This window comes from Amblyomma maculatum, chromosome 2 (genome assembly GCF_055883805.1).
Source record: "Amblyomma maculatum isolate TAMU_Amacu chromosome 2, ASM5588380v1, whole genome shotgun sequence".
NCBI lineage: Eukaryota > Metazoa > Arthropoda > Arachnida > Ixodida > Ixodidae > Amblyomma > Amblyomma maculatum.
In genome coordinates, this window is record NC_139345.1 from 104,612,556 (window position 1) to 104,639,518 (window position 26,963).

At 44.2% G+C, this 26,963-nt stretch overlaps 1 protein-coding gene across 1 annotated transcript; it reads left to right on the forward strand.

The window, feature by feature from the left end:
* LOC146199462 (SH3 domain-binding protein 5 homolog) lies at positions 1-26,490 on the forward strand. The gene is made up of 9 exons (XM_084594949.1): positions 1-157; positions 3,590-3,652; positions 4,883-5,011; positions 8,806-8,973; positions 16,238-16,368; positions 19,332-19,374; positions 20,936-21,140; positions 22,254-22,717; positions 24,396-26,490. Exons 1-8 carry the CDS (start codon positions 113-115, stop codon positions 22,643-22,645), a joined length of 1,176 nt encoding a protein of 391 aa, XP_084451075.1. The 5' UTR covers positions 1-112; the 3' UTR covers positions 22,646-22,717; positions 24,396-26,490.
* Positions 26,491-26,963: the final 473 nt, after the last annotated feature.

Sequence of the window (26,963 nt, forward strand, 5' to 3'; positions counted from 1 at the left end):
ATCAACAAACTTGTGCATAATATACGAAACTACAACGTTTTGGAGAAAGACTTTAAGGCTGGTACCAGCCCTGGGCATTAATGGCTGAAGTGGGTTTGGTCAGCGGCGGCCGATGGCTGATGACGCTGGAGAGGAAGCCTTGGATCCCCGTGTTCAAGTAATGTATCTTGCATTCAGAAGTCCAGGTTAAGGCATGAAAGAATTGAACCTCACCATATGCAGTCAGATTGTGCTAACTGCGAACAACGCAAGGAATATATCACTGTCTTTACAAAGTTGTTTGTAAACAGTGCTGTGGTGTCGGCAATCGTGAGGTTGTCGTTTCGTTTTGAAAGTTTATTATGTGCTGAGAGCAGTGTTGTGATAGCTACAAGCCTATTTTCTCAGATTTTTCTGCACGATGCATATGGACTGGTGTCCTTTAATTGTCTACATTGGAAACATGGTGTCTGACGATTCGTTAATGAAAATAACCTCGTTGACCTTTTGGCCACTGTTCTGGTTTCTAGCGTAATCTGGTCAGGTATTCCGGCTTATGCGATTACCGTACTTGACCTGCCCTGCGACGTTTAGCAGCCGATCGATTTTATTTTCTTGTTAGTCGCTTCTAGCGGTTCCGAAAATAGACCGCGCCGCGCGGCTCGAGGAAGTGATCGATGCTATATACAGCATCTAGTATCTACGTGAGCCCAAATCATATTTACGTGCTGTGTGCTATTTCTGCTTTCGTGACGCTGTATTGAAAGTTCTCCTAACTTGCTTCTCGTGTCGCTGCTTCTGACAGCGCTGTTTCGAATCCGCGCGAAGACATCTCGCGGAACGCGCACAAGCTCAAGGCTGCGCGTTGCGTAAACAGGATTCCGCGAATGGAGCGTGCGTAGTCTTCCAGCACTCAGTCGCGCGGGGAATTTACGCAAAATGCACGTGAACAGTTGCGTTTCTCTTCCTTTTTCGGTCCGATTTCGCGCCGTGTGAATCGGCCGTAGGATATCGCCAACCGAAACTGAGTAGCGTGCAAGTCGAGCGCTTGTGTTGCACCTAAATTAGATTGATGCTTGTAGCGCCTGCTGCCGTGAGCATCCCTATCCCCCTTATAAGTGCTGCTTTCGCTTTATGTGGGAACCAAGAACGCTGGCATTTTCCTTTCTGCTTTCTCATAGAGCGCCGGTTCACGAAGGCTCCCGGCTGTAGCATGCTTCTGACTCCGTTTTAGTGCAATAAAAATGCTCAGCCTACTCATTGGTATCTTCTAACTTTATATATATATACTGGATGTGTTGCGTTATGCTAGCTGTAACATATCGTATCCTACACTTACGAACGTAAAGGGGGGGATTTTTGTTTCACGAAAACCGAGTGGAAGGTCGACTGTCAGGTGTTCTTGAAAAGAAAAGGCGATCGAGGACAGAATGAAATGCGTCCATTCTTGTGCTCGTACTTGCCTTAGCGACTATAAAAAAACCGAGCGCATTCTCTTTGTGAAGAACTGAAACATCTCCCATGGGTTTAAAATTAGAGGCTTTAAAGTTGCCATTCCAGGTAAAAGATTTAGTTTTCTATTTTATTGCATTGGTTTTATGAGCAAGCGCGATTTCTATCCCATAACACCGTAGATTATAGAAAAGCAGTTGTGCTGACACTGCCATGCATCAGGCATTTTGACTAGCTTGTTTGAAGCCTGTGTTGATAAGTGCTTTTGTAAGTTGAAGCTGTCGCTTACTCAAAAGGACAGCATTAATAGAGTTTAGACTTTTCAGTTTAAGCAGAAAACCACCAATAAAAGTGTGCCAACATCATTTAATTAAGTTTTAATCGAAAAAGGTCAGTATTTGTGGCACGTGTGTCGCAACTAACTAGCTATTCAGTACCAGTTAGAGTATACCATGGGGGAAAGCTTGGAAAGTACATGATTGGGAGTTATGAGGAACTGAATTTGCAAGGCTCAACATTTAGCTAAGTGCTGCTATCTAACAAAATGCCATCTGCTCGGACTTATTACCGGCTTAGGGCCATTGCTCCATTTGGTAGTTTTCCCTCTGCGTGCAAGGGCACTGACAGCTTTGGGAATGTAACAAGCAACCATCAACACGAAACTGTGCATGCAGAAATGTAACTGCGAAAATACAGCTGCACCACGCACGCGGTGCTTTCAAGCGTGCAACTTCCCCTTCCGTTTTTGTCTAATGGCACAATCTTCTAACTCGTTGATTTTTACTTGTTACAAGTGTACAAATTTTCTCTGAAAAGATGCCTCACTATGACCATTTATGTGATATAGCTATACATGAGAAGGGAATTTTTAGTTGGATTACATGGTGCAGTAACAAGCGGGGATGAAGACGAGGCAGGACGAGCGCCAAGAATGATAAAAAGCTCTAAATAATTCACTGTGCTTACACCACAGTTCTGAAAATCGACAGTACCGTACTGATCATTGTAGCCTTGACATAGGACAACAGACATTCATGTGGTAGTAGATTACACAAATCCTGAATGTCAACCAAAAATTCTTGAGACCACCTGCTCTTGTGAAGTCAATGAAAGCACCTGAAGCATTAGCGAGGAATGGACTGACCACGTGAAGTAATATTTACTTGATTTTTACAAAGAGCTGCTAGTTTTAAGAAAAAAGAAGCTCAAGACAAATTGCCAAGACAGTTTCAAGACATCACGTTGGCCAAACAACACCATATATTTAGCTGACAAATGCTGAATATTTGCTCATACACATTTTTTTTCCAAAAGCAACAAAAACAACCTGAAAGTAATGTTCTGAAATAAACACTGAAAACATTGTGTAGAATTCTCTAGATATAAAAATCGAAAAGTTCGACCCACACATATAAGCCTGGCCTATACTTAGTTTCTTTGAATGTTCTGTGCAAGCTTAGAGGTGCATGCTTTGCTGATGTCATAGTGCTTTGCTAATTTTTATCATTTAAGCATTTTAGAAGTGCACAAATGTTTCAGCACTTAAGTTGATATACAGTATCTGGTTCATCGTGGTTTGGTAGATGTAAAACTTGCTGATGTGCAGGCACCAGGAAAATAAAGTAACCTTTTGGTAATAATTTTGCTTACCCACCATGGTATAACGAAAAATGTCTGATCCACATTTGTAGTTTAACTTGTGTATGGAAATATCTAAATAGCTAATTTCAAAGAATTTAGGTTGACCTTTATATAAACGCCACAAATGTAGTCATCATTTGTCAGTTTCCTTTACACGCTAAGCTATGCTTAATTGTTAAATGATGTCTGAAAGCTTTGGTCTCCCCAATGGTGTCTTCTCAATGGATTGCTAGGCTTTCCTGATGCACGGTGTAGGTAGTGGCAAGGACAATTGTGCAAGATAAGCTTTGCTCCAAAGCTCACCTTTATTGGCCGTGAAAGGTAGGCAGCGCGAGATATTGCCTTCAGTTAGGGCAAGCCATCGAATAGAGACCACATGCTTCCTGTTTGCCTAGCACTTGAGAAACCAGCCTGTTCTTGAAGCTGGGAGGCGATAGGGTTTTGACACAAGCTCAGTTCTGCTGCAGCCTCTGCCATGGATGTGTCTCGTAACATCACAGCTGTTCATCTCACGCAGATCCAGTTGGAAAAGTTGAATACCTGCACAGATGAAATCAACCGGCTAGAAGTTGAACTAGACGTGAGTACTGCTACGTGTTATGAGCAGGCAGCCATTTTTTTTTTTTTTTCGTTGTCCGCTTTGCCTTTACAGACACACTTGCTGTAAATAGTAGTGCTTTGAGTAAAGCTTCGGTGGGTTGTGTAGAAAGGTACTGTATTTTTTCAGCATGCTTTTCTTCTCTTACAGTAAAAGCATTTCTATTGATTAGAAATTTTAAACTTTGAACATTCCTATTATGCTGTCTGCTTCACAAAACTAAACACCCACTCGCCCGAACGTAAACCTTGTATAAAAGTGTTTCTAGTTGTAGATTCCATTGTCCTATGTTGGGAGTGATTAGTGCAACGTTATCATTAAGCCTAATGGCTAATGCAGTTTTTACAATTGCTGCACCATGCCGACTCTGTTCTCACGTGACATGACCTGCTTTTGTTTGGTATTATCAAGAGTACACCTACATATGGGACTTATGGTGGAGACGTGATAACTGTTGGTAGCTGGCTGTTAAGGCTGTGCCAAGGCAATGTGTTTCATAGCATGGAATTTTGTGTATATGTAGAGCTAGCTGGCAGGCATTGTTCACTGCATTAGTGGCTTTCCTCTGCAACCATGAGATTGCTTATTGTGCTTTCAGTTTCTGTAGGTTTCCAGAGAGTGCTGAGGTAGATAACGCATTATGATGGCTGTTTTGGGCATGAGTCACAAAAATTTAGTGCACTTGCTTTAGCTGGATTGTTCGGCTTGAGTATCTGAGACCTTTAGCGCATTTAGGCATGTTGCTTTTGGCACAAGGTAATACGGCACGTGTGTTCTGTCAGGTAACCACCAAAGGAAGAAAAAAAGGAATGTAATGATAATGAACCTTTCTGCTCTGTTACATATATTGCCACAGAGAAACCTTGTAAAATTTGGGTGCATTTCAGCATTTCAGATTGCATAAGCTTTCTGTTAGTGAGGCTGCAAATTCTTTTCAGGTTAGTTATTTGCAGCACATTGCTTGCTTCTTGTAATATTTTTTTATAAAAACATTTTTCATAGAAAATGTGCTCTGTTTCATGATTTGGGGAAAAAAAAACTGGTGCAACCTGCACTCGGAGAAATGGTAGCTACTTTAGGATGTGTGCACTGGTGAATGCCTTTGAGGTGCTAATTTGTTTTCCTTTATTTACGTTTTATTCAGCCATTTAGTGCCACTGTCGTGGTGATCCGCATTGATTCAAGCATGTGGTCACATGTTTTGTACTGCAGGATGCCAACTCCGCTTTTCGAGCAACTCTCAGCGAGTCTAGTCACAAGCTGCGTATTTTGGCAAAGAAGCTTGGAAAGTCAATTGAAGCAGCCCGGCCATACTATGAAGCCAAAGAATATGCACAGAAGGCAAGAATCCCCATTTTTTAACTTGTGTTCAGTTGCAAATTTGAACTTGGCCAGCAGCTGATAAGGTATTTGATGATTGTTGCATCTTTGCACAAGTTAGGCAATGGGCAGGTGGTGACTCACTGGTAATCTTGAATTTGAATTTTATTTGGTTTATTCTGGTTACAGAAACCGAAGCAAAGGCAGGAGGGTCTTTGCTTCGTATGCAGTTTAGCACACAGGGATCGTGTACAACCGCAATCGCAAACACAAATCACTTGCATTCTAATATATAACGTAAATGTTTATCTAATGCATGAAGAATAATCTTGGATATTTGTTACCAAACGCCTCATAAAAAAAACCTAAAGGAGTGCATGTCGGGAAAACTTCTGAGACAGAAAGACATGAAAAGTGCATGAAAGAATGTGGACTTTGGTTGGCAGCATCAGTGACAGTGAGCACAGTATGCAGTGAAGATATAACAGTCCTAGAACTGTGTCAAGTTTTGTGGAAACAAAGGGTGGAGGAAAAAACACTAAAACACCATCTAGATGAACAAAGCATTAAAAAACAAATTAGATGAACCTACTATTTTTCTTATATAATTATACTCTTGAACAGCTTTTGGGGAATACTGTATCAAATGGGTATCTTCCTGCGATGTGTTCAAAAGCAACACTGTGCCGAGGAGTTTGCAATACTGCAAAGTTTCTTCTTTTGGACATGTTGCAAGAGCCTGTAACAGTATATTTGGTTAGCCTATATTAGCCTGTATTAGTGAATATTTATTGAAGAGTGGACTTGTCGATAAATACGGAGAGTGCCCATGATAGTTCTCATTTATATGCATGACTCGCTTCTGTAAGGTAAGCAGCTTTTGAAAATGTCTTTGTGTGATCGTTCCCCAGACTGATGAGCAATAGGATAATCTGGAATAAAATAGCTTATAATGCAATGAAGTTTTCATCCATTGTGGTATTAGTGGACTTATTTTATAAAAGCAACCTACCACCTTGCTTAAATCTGCTGCCATTTTCGACATGCAAATATGCCATGACAAGTTATCCTGAAACCAAACGCCTAAAAGTTTCTGAACTTTCACCCACTCTAAACTTACACCATGAAATTTAAGGTCAATATCAGACGCCATTGGTTTTTTGATTGGGGCCAATATCATGTATTTTGTCTTGCTGGTGTTCAGCTGCAAATGTTTTGTCAAGCCAGATGGAAAGGAGTTTAAAGTAATCAAAATCATTTTGAAGCTGAATCAGTCAATCTCTTGTGGAAAAAAAACATTAGTGTCGTCTGTGTACGTGATTATTTTGGGAGTGTTAGGTATTCTGCAAAGGTTATTTACATAGATTATCAACAATAGCGATCCAAGAATAGACCCCTGGGGGACACCTTTATTAACTTTTGCGCATGCAGACATGTCCCTGTTTACGTTAACATACTGATATCGATCGGAGAAAGAACTGTGTATTAAATCTCTTAAAATTCCGCTCAGCTTATACTTATTTAGTTTATGCAGGAGAAGGGTGTGAGACGCAGAATCAAAGGCCTTCTTCAAGTCAAGAAATAAGCCAAGAGTATAAGGTCTACTCTGAATTGTCAATTATTTTATGTTTATTAAAACCCATATTGCATGTCATTTATTACCTTATATTTATTAAAGAAATTTTTCAGCCTGTTGTTTAAGACTATTTCAAACACTTTAGAAAAAGGGGTATTACTGATATTGGTCTGTAGTTGTTTATTGCTTGTGTATCACCACCTTTAAATACCCGACAAACGCGTGTGCTTTTTGAATGATTGGGAAAAACTCCAGTTTCAAACATTCAATTTAGTAATATCGGTTATAACAGGGGATATTATGTCAGACTTGTTTTATAAGAACAGCTTTGATATCGAAACCAGCTGAAACATCGTTTCTTATTTTGCATATAATAAGTTTTACTTCATGGGGAGTAACTGGATTTAGGTTTATAGAGTTTGTCATCAGGCTCTCATAGCAGAAGGCCATTTGCATGTTCTGTGTCATTGCTGGTGTTTTTGTGCGCTGTTCAGAAAGTAAGCATTCAGCATATGCGGCTTCTATCCCATTTACCACACCCGACGGTGTTTCAATGCTTACAGCTTGACACGTATGTTCGCAGGTTGTTTTGTAGCGAGAGCTACATTGGGGGGGGGGGGGCCACAAAGTTGAATTTTCGCTGTGGCGGCGGCCATGCTGTGGTCGCACCGCTCCTTGCGCTGTTGCCTAGCAACTGCTGCCTTGTCATCTGGCATGATGTCAGAGGAAAGCGGCGTGCCTCTCCATCTGGCAAGCTACATCAGTGATGTAGTACTAATGACTAATGGCTAACTAGTCACTAACCAGTAATAATGACAAACTAGTAATAAGTAGTCATTAATCATGACTAAATAATCATGAGTAATGACAAGGGTTGGCTACGAATTCATCACATGGTGACATCAGCTAAGACGTCACCACGACATCACATCCGGTCATGTCTAATAACCAGAAGTGATGTCATAATGACGTCACATCCAGTCATGACGTCATGACTGGTGATGATGTCTCCAGGCTATTCACGCATATACAAGGTTGACTCCGCCAAACGTTCGATTCAGACGTCCGTGCGGCGCCACTCATTTGATGCTTCCTTGAACGCTGCACCACACAGCATATAGAAGCAGGCTTAGAGCAGCAGACATCAGCGGCGTTTCAAATTGGTTTAGAAGAAAGAAAAGGCGCAGTATCTGTCACAATTCTCTGCGGACACCTTAACTGAGCCGTAAGAAAAAGGAGGAAGGTGGGAGTGAAAATAGAGAAAGAGGTGACAACGATTTCTCTTAGCCTCTGAAGTTGCATCGGCAACAGGGGGCAAGGAGGTCTAACGCATCTCTTGCTACGTATATCCTGGCATAGCTGAGCTAAGCCACAGCCCATTTTTTTAACCTCAGTCTAAATCTTCCTAGGGTCACATTTGATTCTTGCAAACAATTGTTCATAGTACACGAGCCTTGCTTTCTACTTTAGCTTTGTACATTTCGTGTAGCCGAAGCTCCTGACAGTAAAAACTCTGAAACTTGCTGCTGCAACCATCGTTGGCACACAGCCCATCATTTATGGCATCACACAGCTAATGCACTCCTTGTGCCTTCTTTTGCGTGGAATTCTTTAGCTGCACATTTTATTTATCATGCATTATCTGCCCATTGAATCTTCAGTTCTGTGCTTTCTGGGGGAGACTAGTGAATGTGATCATAGTGCTGTTTATGAAATAAGCCCTAGTCTCGTATTACTGCGAGTCAGCCGGCCGTTGTTTCCACGCAGTAAAACCACTCTTGGTGCAGCGTTTGATATTTGCAGCCATCACGAACTCATGCATAGACATGTGCATTCTTTTAGCATCATTGTTCATGCGATTTCTTTCGGCAACCCACTGGAAGCATATATGTACGCCCACCATTGAAAGCTTGTAAAAGATAGCTTTAGAAAAAAACAAAAATTGAACTTCATTGCTTTCTTTTCCTGCAGATGAACTGTGGTTGGGCAAATTACACAATGTGCCATTAGACCTTAATTAAGCAATGCACATGGAATTAAAATTAAAATTTTTCTGGACCGTCACTTTTCATAAACATTCAACAGCTGGTTATGGTGTCAAATCAGTGGATATGCCTTGTAACTGCAGCTTTTACTCTTGGTGACCAGTGTGGATTGATTTCCACCAGGCAGTCTAGCGTTCAGTCATGCTTGCACCGTATGCTCCAGTGAGCGTGGAACTTTGTGGTACTTCATGCAGGCACAGCTGGAGTGCCAGCGAGCAGCGGTGCAGTACCAGCGGGCCTCCGAAGTCCACCAGGCAGCCAAGGAGACGATCTCGTTGGCCGAGCAGCGCTTCCTTAGCAACCAAACACAATGGGAGTTTGACAATGCCTGGCAGGAGATGCTAAACCATGCTACTATGAAGGTGTGTGCACATCTTGGAGGCAGATCAGAATAACTAAAACTTAGATGCATTGTATATCTGGCCAAGGAAAGCAGATGTTACATATTGAGGTTATGCTGGCCTTGCTGCGTTTTCGGTGCTGTTTGAAACTTCATGTTATGCTCCTGCAGTTTGTAAAGGCTCTTTTTTGTGCAGAACGCTAACTAGAAGCTAGCACTTCCACAGCTGAAGCAGTGAACCACAGACATTTTTTTCACTGGTTATGCTTTTCGAACCTGTTTGTTATGTAATGCATTCACTTGAAAATTTCCTGTACGTATATAAGGAACTACCAGAATATTGGTGTGGGTTTGTAGCAGCAGTTGTACAAATACCTGATGAATATACTAGTAGTTTTGTATGTGGCTGTTTTTTAACAGAGACAATTCCACCTTGTGAGAGGCTTTAGTATGCAAGGCTTAGGGACAGTTTTGCTAGAGTGGACACAAGTAGGTAAATAATTGAAGGATCAGTTTGCAGCTAGATTAATATGATACACAAACATGCCGGTGAAAAAAAATTTAAACTGATATCATGGCAGAGAGCATAACTTTGAGCTAAAGTGTGGTTTACTTATGTGCTGACTTAAAGTGGACATGCATGTAACTAGGACAGGTTATTGGCTCCACCACTGAATGGTAGTGAAGATGCCCAATGGTAGAAAGCTTTTCTGGCCGGTTGTTCACTCACTTGGAAGTTATGCAGAGGCCCAAACTCCCTATCTGATAACGAGACATCCTAGCCACGGCGTTACGACTCAGTGTCTGTATTATGAAGAAACTGTGCAGAGACCAACTAAAGAAGTAACTCCTACTGGCTGTAGCAGTGTATATGAAAGCTTGAATTGTAACAGTGACACCTGATGATTGTTGTCAGAAGGGTGATGTCAGCTATAAGTAATGAAGCAAGGGAATCACTTCAGCATGCAGGGAAATAAAGTTTTACAGTGTATGAATTGGTGGCACCTTGACACAGCAGATAAGGTGTAACTTTAAGCTGTCTTTAAGATAATTTTCTTTAAGATAACTTATATTTAACATATTGTTAAGGTTTATTTACAGAATGGTTCTGCACCTTAGCCTGATGTGCTAACCAACAGATGGCGAGCTTCCTCTTCTTCCACTTCTATCCCGAAGAGCCTCTTTTAGCACTTTGTTCTCTTCTGTTCGCATGCCTGACATTTCCCCCTTCGCAGACGAAGTCCCTGGGCTGTCAGTCAGAGTCCCGAGCGAGAGTGGCAGCGCTTCATTTTTGCGACATGAACTACCTGTGTTTTCCGAGAGGGGCGACCTTGGGAACATTGGCGAGACACGACGTAGTTCAACTCATTGATGCGTTTGAGCACAATAAATGGGCCTGTGTAATGCGACAACAGCTTCTGGGACAAACCACACTTGCGGAGAGGTGTCCAGAGCCACACTAAGTCGCCGGGAAGATAGGAGACATCCTGATGCCGACGATCGTAGCGCTGCTTAGAGCGGTCCTGCGAGGCCAGAGTGCGTAATCGGGCGACCCGACGAGCCTCTTCAGCGCGGCAGAGGGTGCTCGAAACAGACGGCTCGGTGTCGAGCGAGAACGGCAAAATGGTGTCAAGAGAACGTCGAGGCGGACGGGCGTAGAGGAGGAAAAATGGACTATAGGAAGTTGTCTCATGCTTCGAGGTGTTATAGGCGTAAGTAATGAAAGGAAGCACGTCATCCCAGTTCTTGTGCCGCGAGTCAACATACATCGCAAGCATGTTCGTCAGTGTCCGGTTTGTACGTTCGACGAGGCCATTTGTCTGAGGATGGTACAGCGTAGAGTGACGCAACTGGCAAGTACAATAGCGCAGTAGCTGTTCCACAACACCTGCCGTAAACTGGCGGCCTCGGTCACTGGTAATTACACGAGGAGGCCCATGACGGAGGACGACAGCGTGAAGAAGAAAGAACGAGACGTCAGCGGCGGTGGCGGAGGGGATGGCGGCAGTTTCACAGTAACGCGTGAGATGATCAACGCACACAATGACCCAGCGATTGCCTTTGGACGAGCGGGGAAACGGGCCTATGAGGTCAACACCCACTTGCTCATATGGTGTGGTCGGTGGTGTCACCGGATGTAAGTGGCCCGGCGGAGAAGTGGTGGGAAGCTTGAACCGCTGGCACTGCACGCAGGAGTTCACGTAACGCTGAGTGGTTCGACGCATATTTGGCCAGTAGAAACGTTCCTTAATGCGCGTAAGAGTCCTGGCAAACCCCAAGTGCCCAGCTGTAACGTCATCGTGCATAGAGTGTAGAACAGAGGAGTAGAGGCTAGTCGGAACGACTAGCAGAAAGCGTGCACCGCCAGACGAGTAATTTTTTCGATACAGCAAACCATCGCGAATGCAGAAAGGGTTCGCAGATGCCGGATCACGAGCTTTTTCAAAAAGTGATACCAAGTCGTGATCTTTTCGTTGTTCTCGCTGGAAAGTGGCAAGATCCGGAAATTGTACGGAAACGGCAGCAAGATAGTCGTCAAAGTTGTCATCGCAGAGGGTAGTTGCGAGAGGCAGCCACGAGAGGCAGTCAGCGTCAGCGTGTTGGCGGCCACTTTTGTAAGACACTGTAAAGTTGAACTCCTGAAGGCGTAATGCCCAGCGGGCCAGCCGACCGCAGGGGTCGCGTAGATTCACCAGCCAGCAAAGCGAATGATGATCGGTGATGACTGTAAAGGAACGTCCATAAAGGTACGAGCGAAACCGCTGTACGCCAAAAACGACGGCAAGGCACTCTTGCTCCGTCACGGTATAGTTGCGTTCAGACTTGCTAAGGGTGCGACTTGCGTAAGCGACAACGTGTTGGTTTCCGTCATGCCGTTGTATGAGCACAGCACCCACGCCGATGCCACTTGCGTCAGTGTGGAGTTCAGTGGGAGCTGTCGGGCTGAAAGGACGCAGTATGGGCCGCGAGGTAAGAAGAAACTTGAGCTGGCGAAACGCAGAATCACATTCAGGAGTCCATTTGAAAGGAATATCCTTCTGCAAGAGGCATGTGAGGGGGTAGGCTACTTCAGCAAACTTAGGGATGAAGTGTCGAAAGTAAGAGCAAAGTCCCAGGAAGCTCCTGAGTTCTTTCACAGACTTTGGCTCTTTGACGCAACTGACAACTTCAATCTTCTGTGGGTCAGGCCTAACACCGTCTTTGTCAACCAAATGCCCAAGCACAACGATGTTCACCGAAGCGGCACTTCTTAGAGTTCAGCACAAGACCCGCTTCCTCCATGCAGTTAAGGACCACGGCTAAACGGCTGTTATGCTCGGCGAAGGTCCTCCCGAAGATCACTACGTCATCTAGGTAACACATGCAAATTTGCCACTTCAGTCCACGCAAAAGAGTGTCCATAAATCTTTCAAAGGTAGCCGGAGCGTTGCATAGGCCGAAAGGCATCACGTTAAATTCATACAACCCATCGGGAGTCACGAATGCCGTCTTCTCCTTGTCTTTCGGATGCATCGGTACCTGCCAATATCCAGACCGTAAATCAACAGATGAAAAGTAGGAAGCTGAATGGAGGCAGTCAATGGCATCATCAACACGCGGGAGTGGGTAAACATCCTTCTTGGTGACAGTATTGAGGCGGCGATAGTCGACACAAAATCGCCAGGTGCCATCTTTCTTTTTCACGAGAATCACAGGGGCGGCCCATGGGCTAGATGATTCCTGAATGATTCCTCTTTGCATCATATCACGGACCTGTTTGTCAATTATCTTACGTTCTGAAGGTGAAACACGGTATGGTGTCTGTCTAATCGGGTGTGCAGATCCAGTGTCGATCATGTGATGGGTGCGGGAAGGCGGAATCGGTGGTGGCTGATCTCGAGCAAAGTCGAACACGTCCGCATGTTTCATAAGAACCTCCATCAATATTCGGCGATCGTTGGTGGGTAGCGATTGATTTATCATGGACTGAAACCGGGAATCAGCATGATCTGGACGTCTAGTTGAACGAGCAACGCCGTCACTGAACGCGGCGATATGCATAGAAAGGCGTTCTTCAAAGTCGGCGAGTTTCAAGCCACGTGGCAATACGGCAGGTTCATTGGTATGGTTGACAGTCCAAAGCGTGGCACGGCCCTCGTTCACTCGAACAACGCTGCGGGGCACCAACACACTCTTTTTAGCACCGGACAGGGAAGCGGGTTCCACCAGAGCGTCGAAGGCATTGGGAACCGCGCCCGAAGACACAACTGGGACGAAGATGGCGGACATCGCCGGAACGATGGTATCCTCGAAGACAGAAAACACTTGGACAGCCCGCGGCGAGTCTTCTATGAGGGCCGATCGAAGGCTGGGGCTTATTGATATCTCGCCACTGTTGAAGTCGAGAGTTGCGCCACACTGCTGTAAAAAGTCAACTCCTAGAATAACGTCGTGCGTAGAGCGAGGGAGCACCGTAAATTCAGTTCTAAACTCGTGTCCAGCCATCGCTACATTTACATAACAAATACCAAGTGGAACCAACGATTCTCCCCCTACACCTCGAAATATGACAGTTCTATCCCAACCAAACATAATTTTGCGGCCGAGACGGTTCTTGAAATCTAAGCTCATCACAGAAACTGCAGCACCCGTATCCGCTAAGGCCATAACACAAACACCATCCACTAACACTTCCAAGCGGTTCTTCAACATAACGAGCGGTAGAGGAATTGGCAATATCGATGACCTGGCGACCGCACCTCCATCGGCCGCACACGCTAGTTTCCCGGTGGCGGAGAAGAATGGCGGGGAGAAGGCGATTGTCGAGAGCGGCGGGCATGAGGAGTCAGGCTGCGATCAGAAACTGGTGAGTCGTTGCGTGGTGGTACGTAATGGTAGGAGCCCGAAGGAGGGGGATAGGTCGGGTCACGGACTTCTGGACTCACGGTAGAACGGCGATTCCACCATTGGCGCTGGTAGCGTGGTGGCGGGTTCCGGCGGCGGCAGAATCTGGATATATGGCCAAGCATACCACAGCGGTAACAGACGGGTGGTTCACGAGCACGGTCCAAATAATAGCCCTCGGTAACAGGATCGAAGCGATCAACAAAGTCCAGCCGCTGGGGTTGTTGCGGAGGAGGTGGCACCCTGTAGTGGGTACGAGCTGGGGGAGCAGGGCCATATGAGTCGTTTGGGTGGTTACGGATGGAAGGAGGAGCGGTAGAACGCCAAGAAGAGCGCTGGATGGGAGCTGCCTGCAGGGAGCAGCTATCGCAGGGGATTGCACTGCGGTTCACATCATGATGGCGGGAGAGCTCATCACGGACAATTTGGCGAATCATGTCGGCCAAATGCGGGGGCTCATGTGAATGCTCGTGAGAATCCACGCTTGCAACAGTGGTCACGTTAGGCAGACGGCCGAATTTCGGGGTTATGCGACGCAGCTTTAAATTTCGAACGTACGACAGTGCTTGATCACGGCCGTGGGAGAATCCAAGTTTTCTTTTGTAATTAAAAAGTTGTATACGTCCACCGCGATGCCCTTTAAGAGGTGGCCAACTCTGTCTTCGTCGGACATGCTCGGATCCACCGCTTTGCAGAGTTTTAGGACCTCTTCTATGTACATTGTGCATGTTTCACCAGGCCCTTGGGCTCGCTGGAATAAAGTCTGCTCAGCGCATTTCCGTTTTGCCGTGGTATCCCCGAAACAATTTCGAATCTCCTCTTGAAAACGCTCCCAGCTCGTTAAGGACGCTTCATGGTTCTCAAACCATGTCAGGGCTGTGGAGTCCAAGAAAAAAACATTTGCCAGCATTACAGTGGCATCCCAGCGATTGTACTTGCTCACCCGCTGGTAATTGTTGAGCCAGTCGTCCACGTCTTCGCCAGCCTTGCCAGAAAAGGTCCGCGGCTCACGGTAATGCTGCCATGCGGGTGCCGCTGGACCTGGCTGCCGTGCATCGCCGTCTTGAATCATTGTGGGTGTCAAAGGGGGGAGCCCAGCGAGTCGTCGGCTCGAACGAGGTAGAGAGGTATCCGTGGTGATCTTTCAGCACCTTCCACCACACTGTTAAGGTTTATTTACAGAATGGTTCTGCACCTTAGCCTGATGTGCTAACCAACAGATGGTGAGCTTCCTCTTCTTCCACTTCTATCCCGGAGAGCCTCTTTTTGCACTTTGTTCTCTTCTGTTCGCATGCCTGACAATATCTTATCTTTAAGATATCCTTTTTGAACATTGGAATGCCACCACAATACGAATAGAAAGCAGCACTGAACGCTTCCTGTTGCACACTTTGGGGATTGAAGTGGGACTGGTGTGTTGTTCTCGAGATGCTTGTTGATCCACTATGGCACCCAGTATTAGGAAATTGTTGGACAGTTAATAAAAAATTATTTAAAATGCACCGTAAGAACCCAAGTATAATAAGTTTTTTTTTTTTTTCCCGATTTTGTCACGTCAGATTTCTGCCTCATATTATATGTGAATTCAAACAAATTGCAGCCAAAATTTGCAGTTCTGGCCTCATTATTAATCGGCACTATCAGCATCAGGCTTTCAGTGAGGAGCGGCACTTTCTAGCGGTGGCGTCAGCTGACTGTTTCGATAATTTCGGTTCTGCTAGGCTGACCCCGTGATCCTTGCGAGCATGGGGCCCGCAACGCTCATGCGACCGCAAGGGTGCCGATTGCACCTCGCATGATGTAGGGATGGCGAAAGGATCTCTCGGCACATGGCACGGCCCTCTCCAGGCATACAGGCCACATCCTACAGCCGAATCGTGGATGCTTGACCAGTACTTCCAAGGAGCGTGTCAGTTGCACTTTTGAGAAATGCGGGGTACCGAACGCGTTTAGAGGTACTGAAGAAGAGCTTCTACTGAAAGATATCTCTAGCAAGGGACTCTTGGAGATGCACGTGCCGGATGACGACAGTAGCGAAAACCTAGAATCTGAAAACACTTCCTGGATGCAAATGCCACGGGTGTGCGCGCGGCACTATACACTATACTATACTGATTTTTTCCTCACGTCCATTATACGCGGATGAAAACATTTTTTTTTTTCTTTTTGCTATCCCTAAATTACACCTCGTACAGTATTTGAAATTTTGAAGAGTTTTGAGTGTGGAATAGTCTGTTCGCAATTTGAAGGTTTTAGGCTTTCACACAGTTTTAAACGTTATATGTAACCAAGCTTCACAGAGCAGTTTTATTTTCTTGAGGTCTGTTTTAACTGCAACGATTATTGCAGAAGTTTCCATTTCACAAGGCTGACACTTACTGTTTCCATGCACACCACACCAGGTGATGGAAGCGGAGGCCATGAGGCTGGACAGCGAAAGGGAGCACCGTAAACGGGCTGCCTCGTTCACGGAAGCGGAACACAAGGTCCACTTGCTCGAGCGAAGACTCAAGAAAGACATAGCCAAGTCTAGGTAAGTTGGCATGGCACTATGTGTTGAGGCCAAATCTGGCATTGTACCCCTGATTGTCATGCGAATTTGCTGAAAATAGTATCACCAATTTTATGAAGTTCTGAAACTGCGATCCTGAGAAACACTGAAAAATTGGAAATTTGTACATTTAATTAGCTTTGTCACACTTGGAGTGCTGCCACCTCCTGTGCCCTCATACTTATGCCATTGTTCCTGTCCGTTGCTAAAGCAGCCAGTGAATACTTGCTTGGAAAAGTTTTCATTCAGGTTTGCTACAGCTGTTTGAATGATCTCAGTGTGTTCATGCCTGTCTTTTCAGGGCTTTCTTCTCCAGTGTGTAAAATATAGGTGTCTTGTAAGAATTGTAGTACTTTAAGCTTGCCGTCTCCAGAAGTACGAAAAGCAGACTCCCAGCCTGCTGCGAGCTCCCTACAGCACAGCTGTACTCCGTGGCAACTTTTATTGCCAGCAGAGTCAAGGTCACAAAGCTGTAGCAGTGCCTTTTCTTCTTATGCAGAAAATATAGCCCCCAGTTGCAGTTATTAGTTCCTGCTTAAGGGGTAGTATATCAGTAACACAAGTTATTTAGAACTTAGATGTGTATTTTGATTTTCAAAGAATACCAAAAATGCAGTTTGTTCGTTTAAGTGGTGCGTTTGGGTCCAAGACTCTTCCGCAGATGTCAGCAGCTGCAGCAACGGTGCAGGGAAAAACCATGCAGCGAGTGATATGTTATGCAGCTGACCTGTGACCGAAATTCTGTTTTAGTGGCACGGACACTTTGTACCTGTGCCCTTCCTCTCCTTGGGTGCGGGATCGAATTCAGTCTATGACGGCCGGCTGTCTATGGCGGTGAAAAGCAAGGCGTCTGTGTGCTGTGCGATGTCAACACGCTTTAAAGAACCCTTGATGGTTGAAATTTCTGTAGCTCTCCACTACGGAGTCTCTGAGTCGCTTTGGGACGTCAAACCTCATAAACGAAACTAAACCTTCCTCTCATTGCTAGTGAGAGCTGTTGCCAAGTACAGACACAAACAAGCGGCATAACCTTTGTGCACTGTGCCTTACTGCCCAGTGGAAATGAGCTAGATGACTTCAGTAACTCGGACATTTTTTTTATTGTTATGGCCTATTGTGCTTAGCACAGAGGGCTTTGCCTTCATTTTTATTTTTGTTATCCATGCACATACTATAACCGGCAGTGTTCTTCAGCTATGAAATGCATTCCTTTACACTGGAAAAGTGGATTTACTGCTATATTCGTGTTTACTTTCACCGTGGCTGCTTCTTAGAAAATTAATTGCCACATATTTTAATAAGCATGCAGTATTTATGCAGTTCTTTGAGTGCAGTCAGGGGATGCACACGTGCATTTTTCTGGTACCTGCAGCTGGTCTGAAAGTGAAGCATACTTACTGGACCTGATTTTGCATTAAAGTTTACTTTGAAGGCTCTCTGGGTCATATTCACACTTCCAGATTAGCAAGTCACTGTGTAATGATGTATTTTTCCTTCCGAGTTGTATTGGTTTCTATTTATTGGTGCATGAAAACTGCCATAACATTTAGGTATGCCGTATGACTGCAGTGTTACGTGTGCCAAATTTGGTCATATGTACTCATTCATTACAGACTAAAATCAGACCTGGTAAGTAGGTTTTGCACCACCCGATGTGTGCAGAATTTTTTGCTATTAACACAGGGCTCTCCCATCTACTTTTTGTAATTCGGTTGCATTAGCAGTGTAGCCCTCTTTCCACTGAAATAAAAGGCGTGCACATTGCACTTTTCTCAAACTGATTTGAATACAAATAATGTGCCTAAAAACGGAAACATATATGAATCGTATAGTATTTGCACTGATATTCACTGCTCGTACAAACATTTATAAAGAATGCGCCTTCGTGCAGTAGAGTGGCAGTGTGGCATCGTAACAAAAGTGAAAGCCAAGGCTGTTAAGACACATTGCTAATCTCCACTAAGGGGTCGGAACGTGACTTCAGTGCTAAGTAAAATCTCGTTAATTAGGAAATTCAGATAGTTCTAACTAGGAGTGGCATGTAGCTTCAGTATGGGCCTGTTTTGTGAAATAACCATCGAAGAAACATGTGGCAGGTGTTATTCGGAACACGCACCAATTACTATTCGAAATCTGTTAAAAAAGTTGAGAACATATTCAATTCGTTCCAAATAATTTTGTGCATACACTATTTAATTTGTTTGAATAATCACATAGGAAGATCTATGATGTGCTATTTAAAATTTTTGAATATTCGCACACCCATACTAAAAACCTACGGAGGTGTTTGGTGTGTGTGAGTGTAAAGCTCCTGCCCCGCCTTTTCTCCTCAGTGTCCACTAGAGGATTGAGGCACTGTTCAGTGGCTGCTTGGTAGCTGAGCATCCACCATTGGAAAATGCATCTCCACGTAAGAGCTTCCACCCTTCAGAAGAAACTACACCCATTGCCACCCTCCAGAAGATCCTTCCAATAGAAGTCCGCACGGCAGCAAAATAAAAATTATCGAGGGGCGGTATAGTTTTGGCATCTATCCTAACATGCACCTCGACCTTGTTCCACAGGTTGAGACGTAGTGGTATATGCCGAGCCGCGTGTCTCCATTGCTATAGCAACAAGCGTGAGCTCCACTTTCTCATTTAGCGTGCACATTCCACTATGTCTCCACTCTAACTTTCCACTTTCCTTCTTTCCAAGTGTGATGCTCTACGGTGTTACATTGGCTCCACCATTGTATGCCCTTTAATTGACTCACCAACTAGTGAAGCATTTGCGTTAGAAGGCAACACTGAAATCAAAATCAGACATGCAGGGGTGAAAGAATATGTAATCGGTGCTGGCAATGGAGATTTGTCGCATTATTTAGCTAGGTTAGCTTGCAAACCAGCATTATATCATTTGTTATTTGTAGCTTCCTAATCGTGCATCACTTTTTTGTGTTTCAGGGTCTACTTTGAAAAGAAAACAGCCTTCCAGCAGAAGCTTCAGGTATGTACACATTCCAGGCTGTCTACTAATAACTACATGCCACAAAACTCCTAGGCGAACTTCGAGGGCTTATTGCCCAGTACAGCCTTACTTGGCCTGTAAAGGCTGCCCTCCTAGTGCAGCTTGGATAATGAAATTGGCTATTTACTTGCAAGTTGAGGGGAGAGGAGAGGGCGAGGGATGAGAGGGAGAGACTCTTTCTCATCACTGACTATCATTATCTATCATTTAACTATTGGTCAGTGTATATCAGAACCCCACCAATATCCCTCAGAATCCCACCGAATGTCACGAACACATCTCGCACACAATTTCTGCGGACGCCACTCGTGAGCTGTTAAAGGCTTTCATCTTAAAATACAGCCTCTGTAGTTTGACTTTGCTTTGTGTGAAATATATCAAGTTGCTGGCGCAGTGAGCACTTCATTCTTTGGTGACATCAAATAAGCGTGGGCTCTTTTATGCTCTGCGAATGACCACAGATGTTTTCCTTTCTTTTTCTTTCTACTTTCCACATTTTGTTTGCACTGCAATTAAGTTCATTACCTCAGAAAAGTGTAGCTTAGCAAAACTCGGTTAGTTTACAGCTGCAAAACTTGGGTCTTGCTTATAAAGTGTCTCGAGTCTGCGTCTGCCGCATTTCTTTCTACTATTACGTCCAACCAGCTATGGTATCAGGCAACATTTAGAAAGCACTGCTCATGCTAAAATAACATTTTCGCTTTTTATCTTGAAACATCTGGGCTCTAAGCTAGCTGATAGTGCTTGACCGTTCTACACTTCCACCATTGTTATGTCACTCTTAATTAAGGGTACAATTTCATTATGCTTAAGAAGTAATTTTGCTAGATTGCTTGAAAGCCCTCCATTATGATGCGCATTACTTTCTCCCTTCATAACCTCTTGCCTTTACCGTGTGGTCCAGTAGTATGTGGTGCTCATGAATTACATTATATGTTCATTTGCACCACATTTGGAACGGCGCCAAATGACCCGCCTCGTCACAGCTTTTGTTGATTCACAAGGCTTCTGTCGGGTGTGATTTGTTTACAAGTGATTTCACACACAGTCTCCTTCATCTTCGAATTGAAGCTTCTATTGTTACGGAGTGAAATTTCAATAGAATTACTCTGTAACTCAATTTAAGCTCTTATTTTATTATTTTTCTTGAAGATCCATGCTTTCTTCATGCGAATAAACCATTGACAGAAAACTTTCTGTCATGAATCTAGTAAACTGAAACTGATTTCAGAAAGGGGATCTTTCAGTTTTTTGCAGTAACTGCTGCTAGTACCTTAACTCCCATACTCTCCACAGAAAGGCAATGTGGAGGGGAGAGGGCGGATAGCTCCAGCGCATTGAAAGGAGAGGTGTAGAAGCTGCAAATCACAGTGTTGGTGCATGAATGCTGTGCTGCCGAAGGCTTCCTTTAACGCAGCTCTAGATGGAATGCCCGCAGCTATGAATACTTCTTTTAGGAGACAGCGTCCACAGTGAAATACATGCCACTTTACATACGTTTCCGGAAATTTGTTTCTCTTCTTTTTTCTGGTTTCGCTAGGAAATCAAAGGCCAGGTGGAAGTGTTGCGCAAGGCTGTGATACAGTCCAAGCAGGCATACACGGACGCCCTGCACAGCCTGGAGCAGATCTCCACGGAGATCCACGAGCGACGCAAAGCCCACCTGCCTACCCGTGAGCCCGGGGTCGGTGCAGAGCACAAGCCACCATCCATGCCCGCTTCCGGAGATGTATCTGGCAACCCTGGTATGTGGCGCCTCCATTGTCATGGACACTTGAAGTACCACATGCAATGTAAATGCAGGCCTGTGCGCAACTGTGATTCCAGAACTGGGCCTTTAGTTGCCATGTTTAGAGAGGTTATTGCACTATTACGCCCTATTTTGAGTGGTTCTCAAAGTGAGAGTCCACATGCGTGTGGCTGCCATCAAGATGTGCTGAAGTTCACTAAAACCCAGTTTGTGGCAAGACTTGGTTGGCAGAGATTTAATGCCAAAAATTTGCCGCCGCATGCTTAGACAATGCATATTTTGCACTTGTATGTTATCGCCTCATTAAAATGGTTGTGAGTCACTCTTGGGAAGACTATTTTTATGGGCTTGCCCTTGGAACATGTTGGGCAAGTAGGCTTATACGCACTAGTCCTGCAAATATGAAGTGGTGACCTTAGAGTTTCACTTTAGCAGGCACCAGTGGTTTTGAACCTTAGAATTGTATGCTTTTGTATTGAGCTGGTGGCTTTTAGCCTTTCTTTGTGCTGCTGTTGCATTGCACCCACTTGGGAACCTGTTCATAGTAGGCATGTATTTTGGGTAGTGTTGCATTGGGAAATACTCTGGCTTTTGTGCAGACTTGTTCTTTGTAGGCAGCTTTGTAGAGCTTTGTAGACAGCTGCAGGTGGTGAACACCGAAATAGGATTATGTTCTATATTATATTGTGAAAAGAGTACTGTTAGATTAAACAGCAGTGTGGCTATGAGTTACTTTAGTCAAAAGCCGCAGCCTGTTTCTACAGAGGCTAAGATTCGCAGTTTCTTGACTTGGGAAGGTAATCTCTAAATTTACAAAAAGATGCAATAAAAATGCACACGTCGAATGCTTTTCTTCTTTTTTTGAGAACCATACTTCAACCTTGTGCATATGTAATAACCACTAGCTGTCAGTATTTTTTTGTTAAAGATTTATTACCTTTTTTCCTGCCCGTTTTGTTTCTAGCTGTCTTCTGCTTTCAAAGAAAATGCAGTGCACTGTAGTTGGGTTATCCAAGTGATTTTCCTCGTCATTCTCTAGAGTAAGCTGTAATGTTGTTAGTGCAACATCTGCGCAATGTCAACATGTGAGTGCTTGTCACGTTTGCAGCTGAGCTCCATTCACGGGTGCTGGAGGCTTCCATGAGTCTGCTTCGGCAGACAACCTCGCACTTGTTGGACATTCCCGGCGGCGACGGGCCCTTTTCCAAGGCCGAGTCTGAGTCGTATGGTTCCCTCGGCTCTTCGCCATCCAATGGCAGTACCCTTTCGTTGCCTACCGACTTGTCCAAGACTACCATGAGTGATGTCCTGATGGGACTCGGCCTGCAGGACTCGTCCCCAACATTGGTGGAGGCCGCACTACAAAGCCCCAAACTGCGGGGCAGCCTGACATCTGCAGAGTCCTGCATCAGGCCAGCACTCAGTGCAGTGCGTGCTTCGGCACCGCCCAGGATTTGTGGTCCAGACGAGTTTGAAGAGGTGGACCTCAACGCAGACTAGAAACTGCTTCCTCATCGCTGGCTGTGAAAGGGGAGCAGCAGCAAGTGGCAGCGGAGCCTTGATCAGAGTCGGGTCAGTGATCTCGCGCCAGCACTGCATTAGATGGATACGGTGACAAGGCACGCTTTGGACCCAACTTTTAAGCTTTTTATTTAGGTTAACCAGTGCTAAAATGTTATCTATTTTCTCCAATTTGGATGAAGCTTCCTGAAGGATTTAGGGCAAAAATGTGTGGCTCTAGTGGGAGGCGAGAGTGTCATGGTCGGAGCTATCACTCTCGTCGACATAGAATTATTCGAGATTGCGCTGAGAATTTGTAAACTTTGGTGTTGCACCTGTGCAGCTCAGTGAGAGTAATTGCTCATTAAAAATACATGTATTTATTGGTAAGAGTTTTTGATAGTTTTAGTTTCTTAACAAACTGCTTCACTTTTCTTCATGATTGCCGTTCACTCCAACTACATTTCATAAATCTGCACCAGCTTCTGCATGAAGTGAACTGCTCCCCCCTCCCATTGGGCCATTTGACAATGGCGGTCTTGATTGCCCCATCTTCTTGCAACTGCTGTCTGCCCAGCCACTGTTTCAAGTGTGAGAAGGGGAGATAGTTGCTAAGTGTAATGCAAGGCTCGGACTGTACAATGGTTGACCAGAAAGTTCCAAACCAAAAACTTCAATCTTCTTCTTGGTTCGAACAGAGATTTGAGGACACAAGTTGTCATGGAAAAGGACTGTTTCGAATGGTAGTTTCTCACGCTGTTAATTCTTACCGTGTGTGTGAGCACGGACTTGGCAGGCATTTCGCAGTACGCTTGACCTTCAATTGTTGTCCCATGTTTCACGAAACCAACCAACAGAACACCCTTTTCTTTCCTGAAGATTGTAGCCCATATTTTTTGACTCGACTAAGGAGGTGGCTTGAATTTTTCATTTCTCGTACCGCTAAAGTGACAGCTGTTTTGTTTCTGTGAGTGTTTAGGATAAGCACACCTTGTCGTCAGAGTGAGAAAACCAAGCATCTCCATCTTGTCGATAGCGATAAAAAAAAAATGGACAGGCAGTTTAGCTCAGGGCTAACCGCAAATCACCATGCACTAGTATGGCTAGCTCTGGTTTTGTGTGGGTCATCTCCTCTTTTCATGGTTTTGATTGATTTAAACTGGCTTACCTCGGTTGACATATCATATGATGTATGCTGTCCAAGTTGGCATGAGTGACACAGGTTGAAGAACCTACCTTAACCGAGCTGTACGAGCATGTGGCACTTACTGTTATAACTTATAAAATTACCGTCAATTCTAGTATACAGCCTGAATACCATACATTTTTAAATCTTTAAATTTTATGTCAGTCAGTCTCATAAGGACACCATATTCACCGTTTTTAAGTGAAGTGCGATGTAGCTAAGCCTTCGAGATTCCCACTAAAAGAAAAATATGTGAGCACACCGCACTATGTATATATATTTTTTTTAGTTTAGAAATGATCTTTCCTCGGTGGAAACGGCATAAAAACTGTCTATTTATACAAGGCAATCCAAGTTTTTGCTCAGCGCTTCTTTAACATGTTCTTGCACCAACTAATCTAACTCAAAGCTGCTGTCAAGCTCACATACACAAAAAAGTGCCATTAAGGTGCTACAGAAGGTGTGAAGCACCTAGAGGCATTGAAAAGGGCGGTCAGAAGTGGCTCGCACGATTGCCTCACTGCCTCGCTAAAATTCTTTTATCTTTTTTCTTTCTCTCTGTAGGGTGACCACATGCCCAGTTGCTGCTTCGTACAGGGCTTCCTCGAGAAAGTGAAGTACCATATACCTACTTCACTGTTCAGCTCATCCAGCGACAATTTTGCTCATAGGTTTTAAGAATGATGCATTGCACAACTACTAATGATAGATGATGGCAGCAGAATCTCCTCACTTGAGCGCTGCTATCTTGCTAAGTAGCTTCAGGTGAAAGTTTCTTGTTCTGTGCTCTGTATAGTCGAGTGTATTCATTGTACGTAGTATTACCATTTGCGCCATGCTCATCAATTCGAGTTGTTCGTTAAGTTGTAGTTTTGCAAGTTTGTTGGGTGCCATGAGCTGCCTCTTTTTGTTTCTCAGTTTCTATCCTTTTATTTCTTTTTTTTTTTCCCCCTTTACCTGCTGCGTGTGCTCATATGTTCTGAACTCATTTCCCGGTGAGATTGTCGGTCAAGATAACTAGCAGCCGTCGGTGTGACGTTTAGCAGTGTAATGCAGATTTGCAGCTACTGTGTAGCTGCTGCGCATATGCTTAGTGCACTTTTCTTTTTTTTTTTTTTTCAAATGCCGGTTGCAGTGGATGTTATGGTTTTCACTGTGAAGAGCACAGATGGAAAACGAGAGCTGCACATTCTGCTATAGACTCACTTTTGAGACTTTCTCAAGGTATGAATGTTTCGTTGCTTCCATTGTTGTCAGAGATGGCAAAAAAGCGGGAAGCATTGGAGAGTTGTGCTACTCTTTGTTTGGGTATTATATAATGTGTTTAGATTGGGAACTGGGTACAACTCTGAGCAAAATACGCTGCTTACTCTGCGACGTGAGCGGACTTCTCTTATTCTCTGTGCTAAACAAAACGTCCCCAGGGCATTTTTGCAGTTCAAAATATTTCATTTTTAGCTCTTCTTTGGATGGCACGTTAGTTTGTGGACGTAGCAAGAGACGCTTCAGTTTTATTCTTTTGCATTAATCCATTCATTAAAAGCATCATTTTCATTTTTCTTTTATACTTTCACTTCGAAGCTGGTTTCACCTTCGCTTCTCTCTGCAGACATTGTTTTAGAGATTTAGCGGGGAAGCATATGTATGCCGTGTGAAAATTTTTGCTTCTGTGAACTGCTCTCAAGCACCTGATGTGCTATAGTGCTTTTTGCCTTGAAAATTATCGCAGTGCAGAAAAACATAATTCAGCTACCTGCATTTGAATTTTGCAGAATGCTTTCCTACCTCTTACTTTTATGTGACATGTTGTCACCATCTTCTAGTCTACAGGTTCTTGTGAGAAACTTGACTCTGACACATTATCTTCCAACATTTGCGTAGTGGATGCACTGAATGCTTTCCTTCATTTCCTTTTTTTTTCTTCTGTAAATGCTGTTGAACTGTTGTACTCTGCATGCATGCTGTCTGGAGAGAGTAGTAGACTGGCTTCCTCATGCTCACTGTTCTTTTGCCGCAGCCACAGCTTCGGTAGTTCTCACCGCTATGCGGTGTAATAATGTCAGTACTGAGACTGGCTGCACTGTAGGTCTGGCCTGTTTGATGGGCTGGCTGATGACTCTTTGTTTCCCATTTGCGTATGCACAGGATAAACTAGTAGGGCTTCGTGTGACCTTAGACCGCAAAGGCATCCAACTGCGATTGCCTTTCAGTGCCCTCTAAAGGATAACTACCGGCAGCAAGTCTTGCTGCAGAGCTGACTGACATGTGGGAAATTTGTCCAATTTGGCTAATGTTAAAGTTGCATCATTTCATAAATAGTAGAGCATCATACATGCTGCTTTCCGTTTGAAATGCTCCTACTGGTCTGATGTAACATATAGACTTTCCTAAAGTGGCCCCGAGTCACTGTTGTCTGCTCTTTCCACTGCATCTTTTCTTGTCCTCACTTTCTTTCATGACTGAATTTGGCATTGTATTCTGATCTGATCTGATTAGTAACAAAAGGCCACCAGTGACAGGCTTGATTATACCTGATTTTAGTAGGGCCATGATAAAGTAAAACGCACAAAACAGATCCAATATGGAGACATGAATGGTATCTTATCCTGTTCGCTTTGGTCTTTTTCCGGAAACAAAAGGAATTTAAAAAAAAAAAGAATGGAATTTTCCATCTGAGGTAGTTCGGGTCCCCATAGAAAACTTAGAAATTTTGTTTTGCTTGTGTACAAATTTCTCTGTTGCCCTGATTTTATTTTCATGTAAGGATCTTAGGCATGCCTACAGCTTTGTTGCACATGGCATAGCTACTTGCTTTGAATGCATTAATGGCTTCTGTTTAAACGTATTCTCAAGGTACCTGATAATTCTTTGTTCAAGCTTCATTTGTGCTGCCATGTTTTTCGAGCATTGTTGTAACTTCAGCCAATCCAGGCATCATTCCTGTGACATGGAGCAGCCTTTGACCGTGCAACAGTTGTCTCAAGTTACTATAAACAGTTGTGCTTTTTTTTTTTTTTTTGTCTTTTTGTCCACATGCCTAGGATTTCAGTAAGGAAAAGCATTGGCAGTCCTGTGGACATGGTAGACTTGCTGCTATGCCTGGTGTACTTTCTCTAAACTAGTGGTGCATAC

Coding starts and splice junctions, on each gene's coding strand:
- LOC146199462 (XM_084594949.1), top strand. CDS start 113: ATGGCTGATGACGCTGGAGAGGAAGCCTTGGATCCCCGTGTTCAA. Junction 158..3,589: donor CCTTGGATCCCCGTGTTCAA/GTAATGTATCTT, acceptor CATCTCACGCAG/ATCCAGTTGGAAAAGTTGAA. Junction 8,974..16,237: donor TAAACCATGCTACTATGAAG/GTGTGTGCACAT, acceptor ACACCACACCAG/GTGATGGAAGCGGAGGCCAT.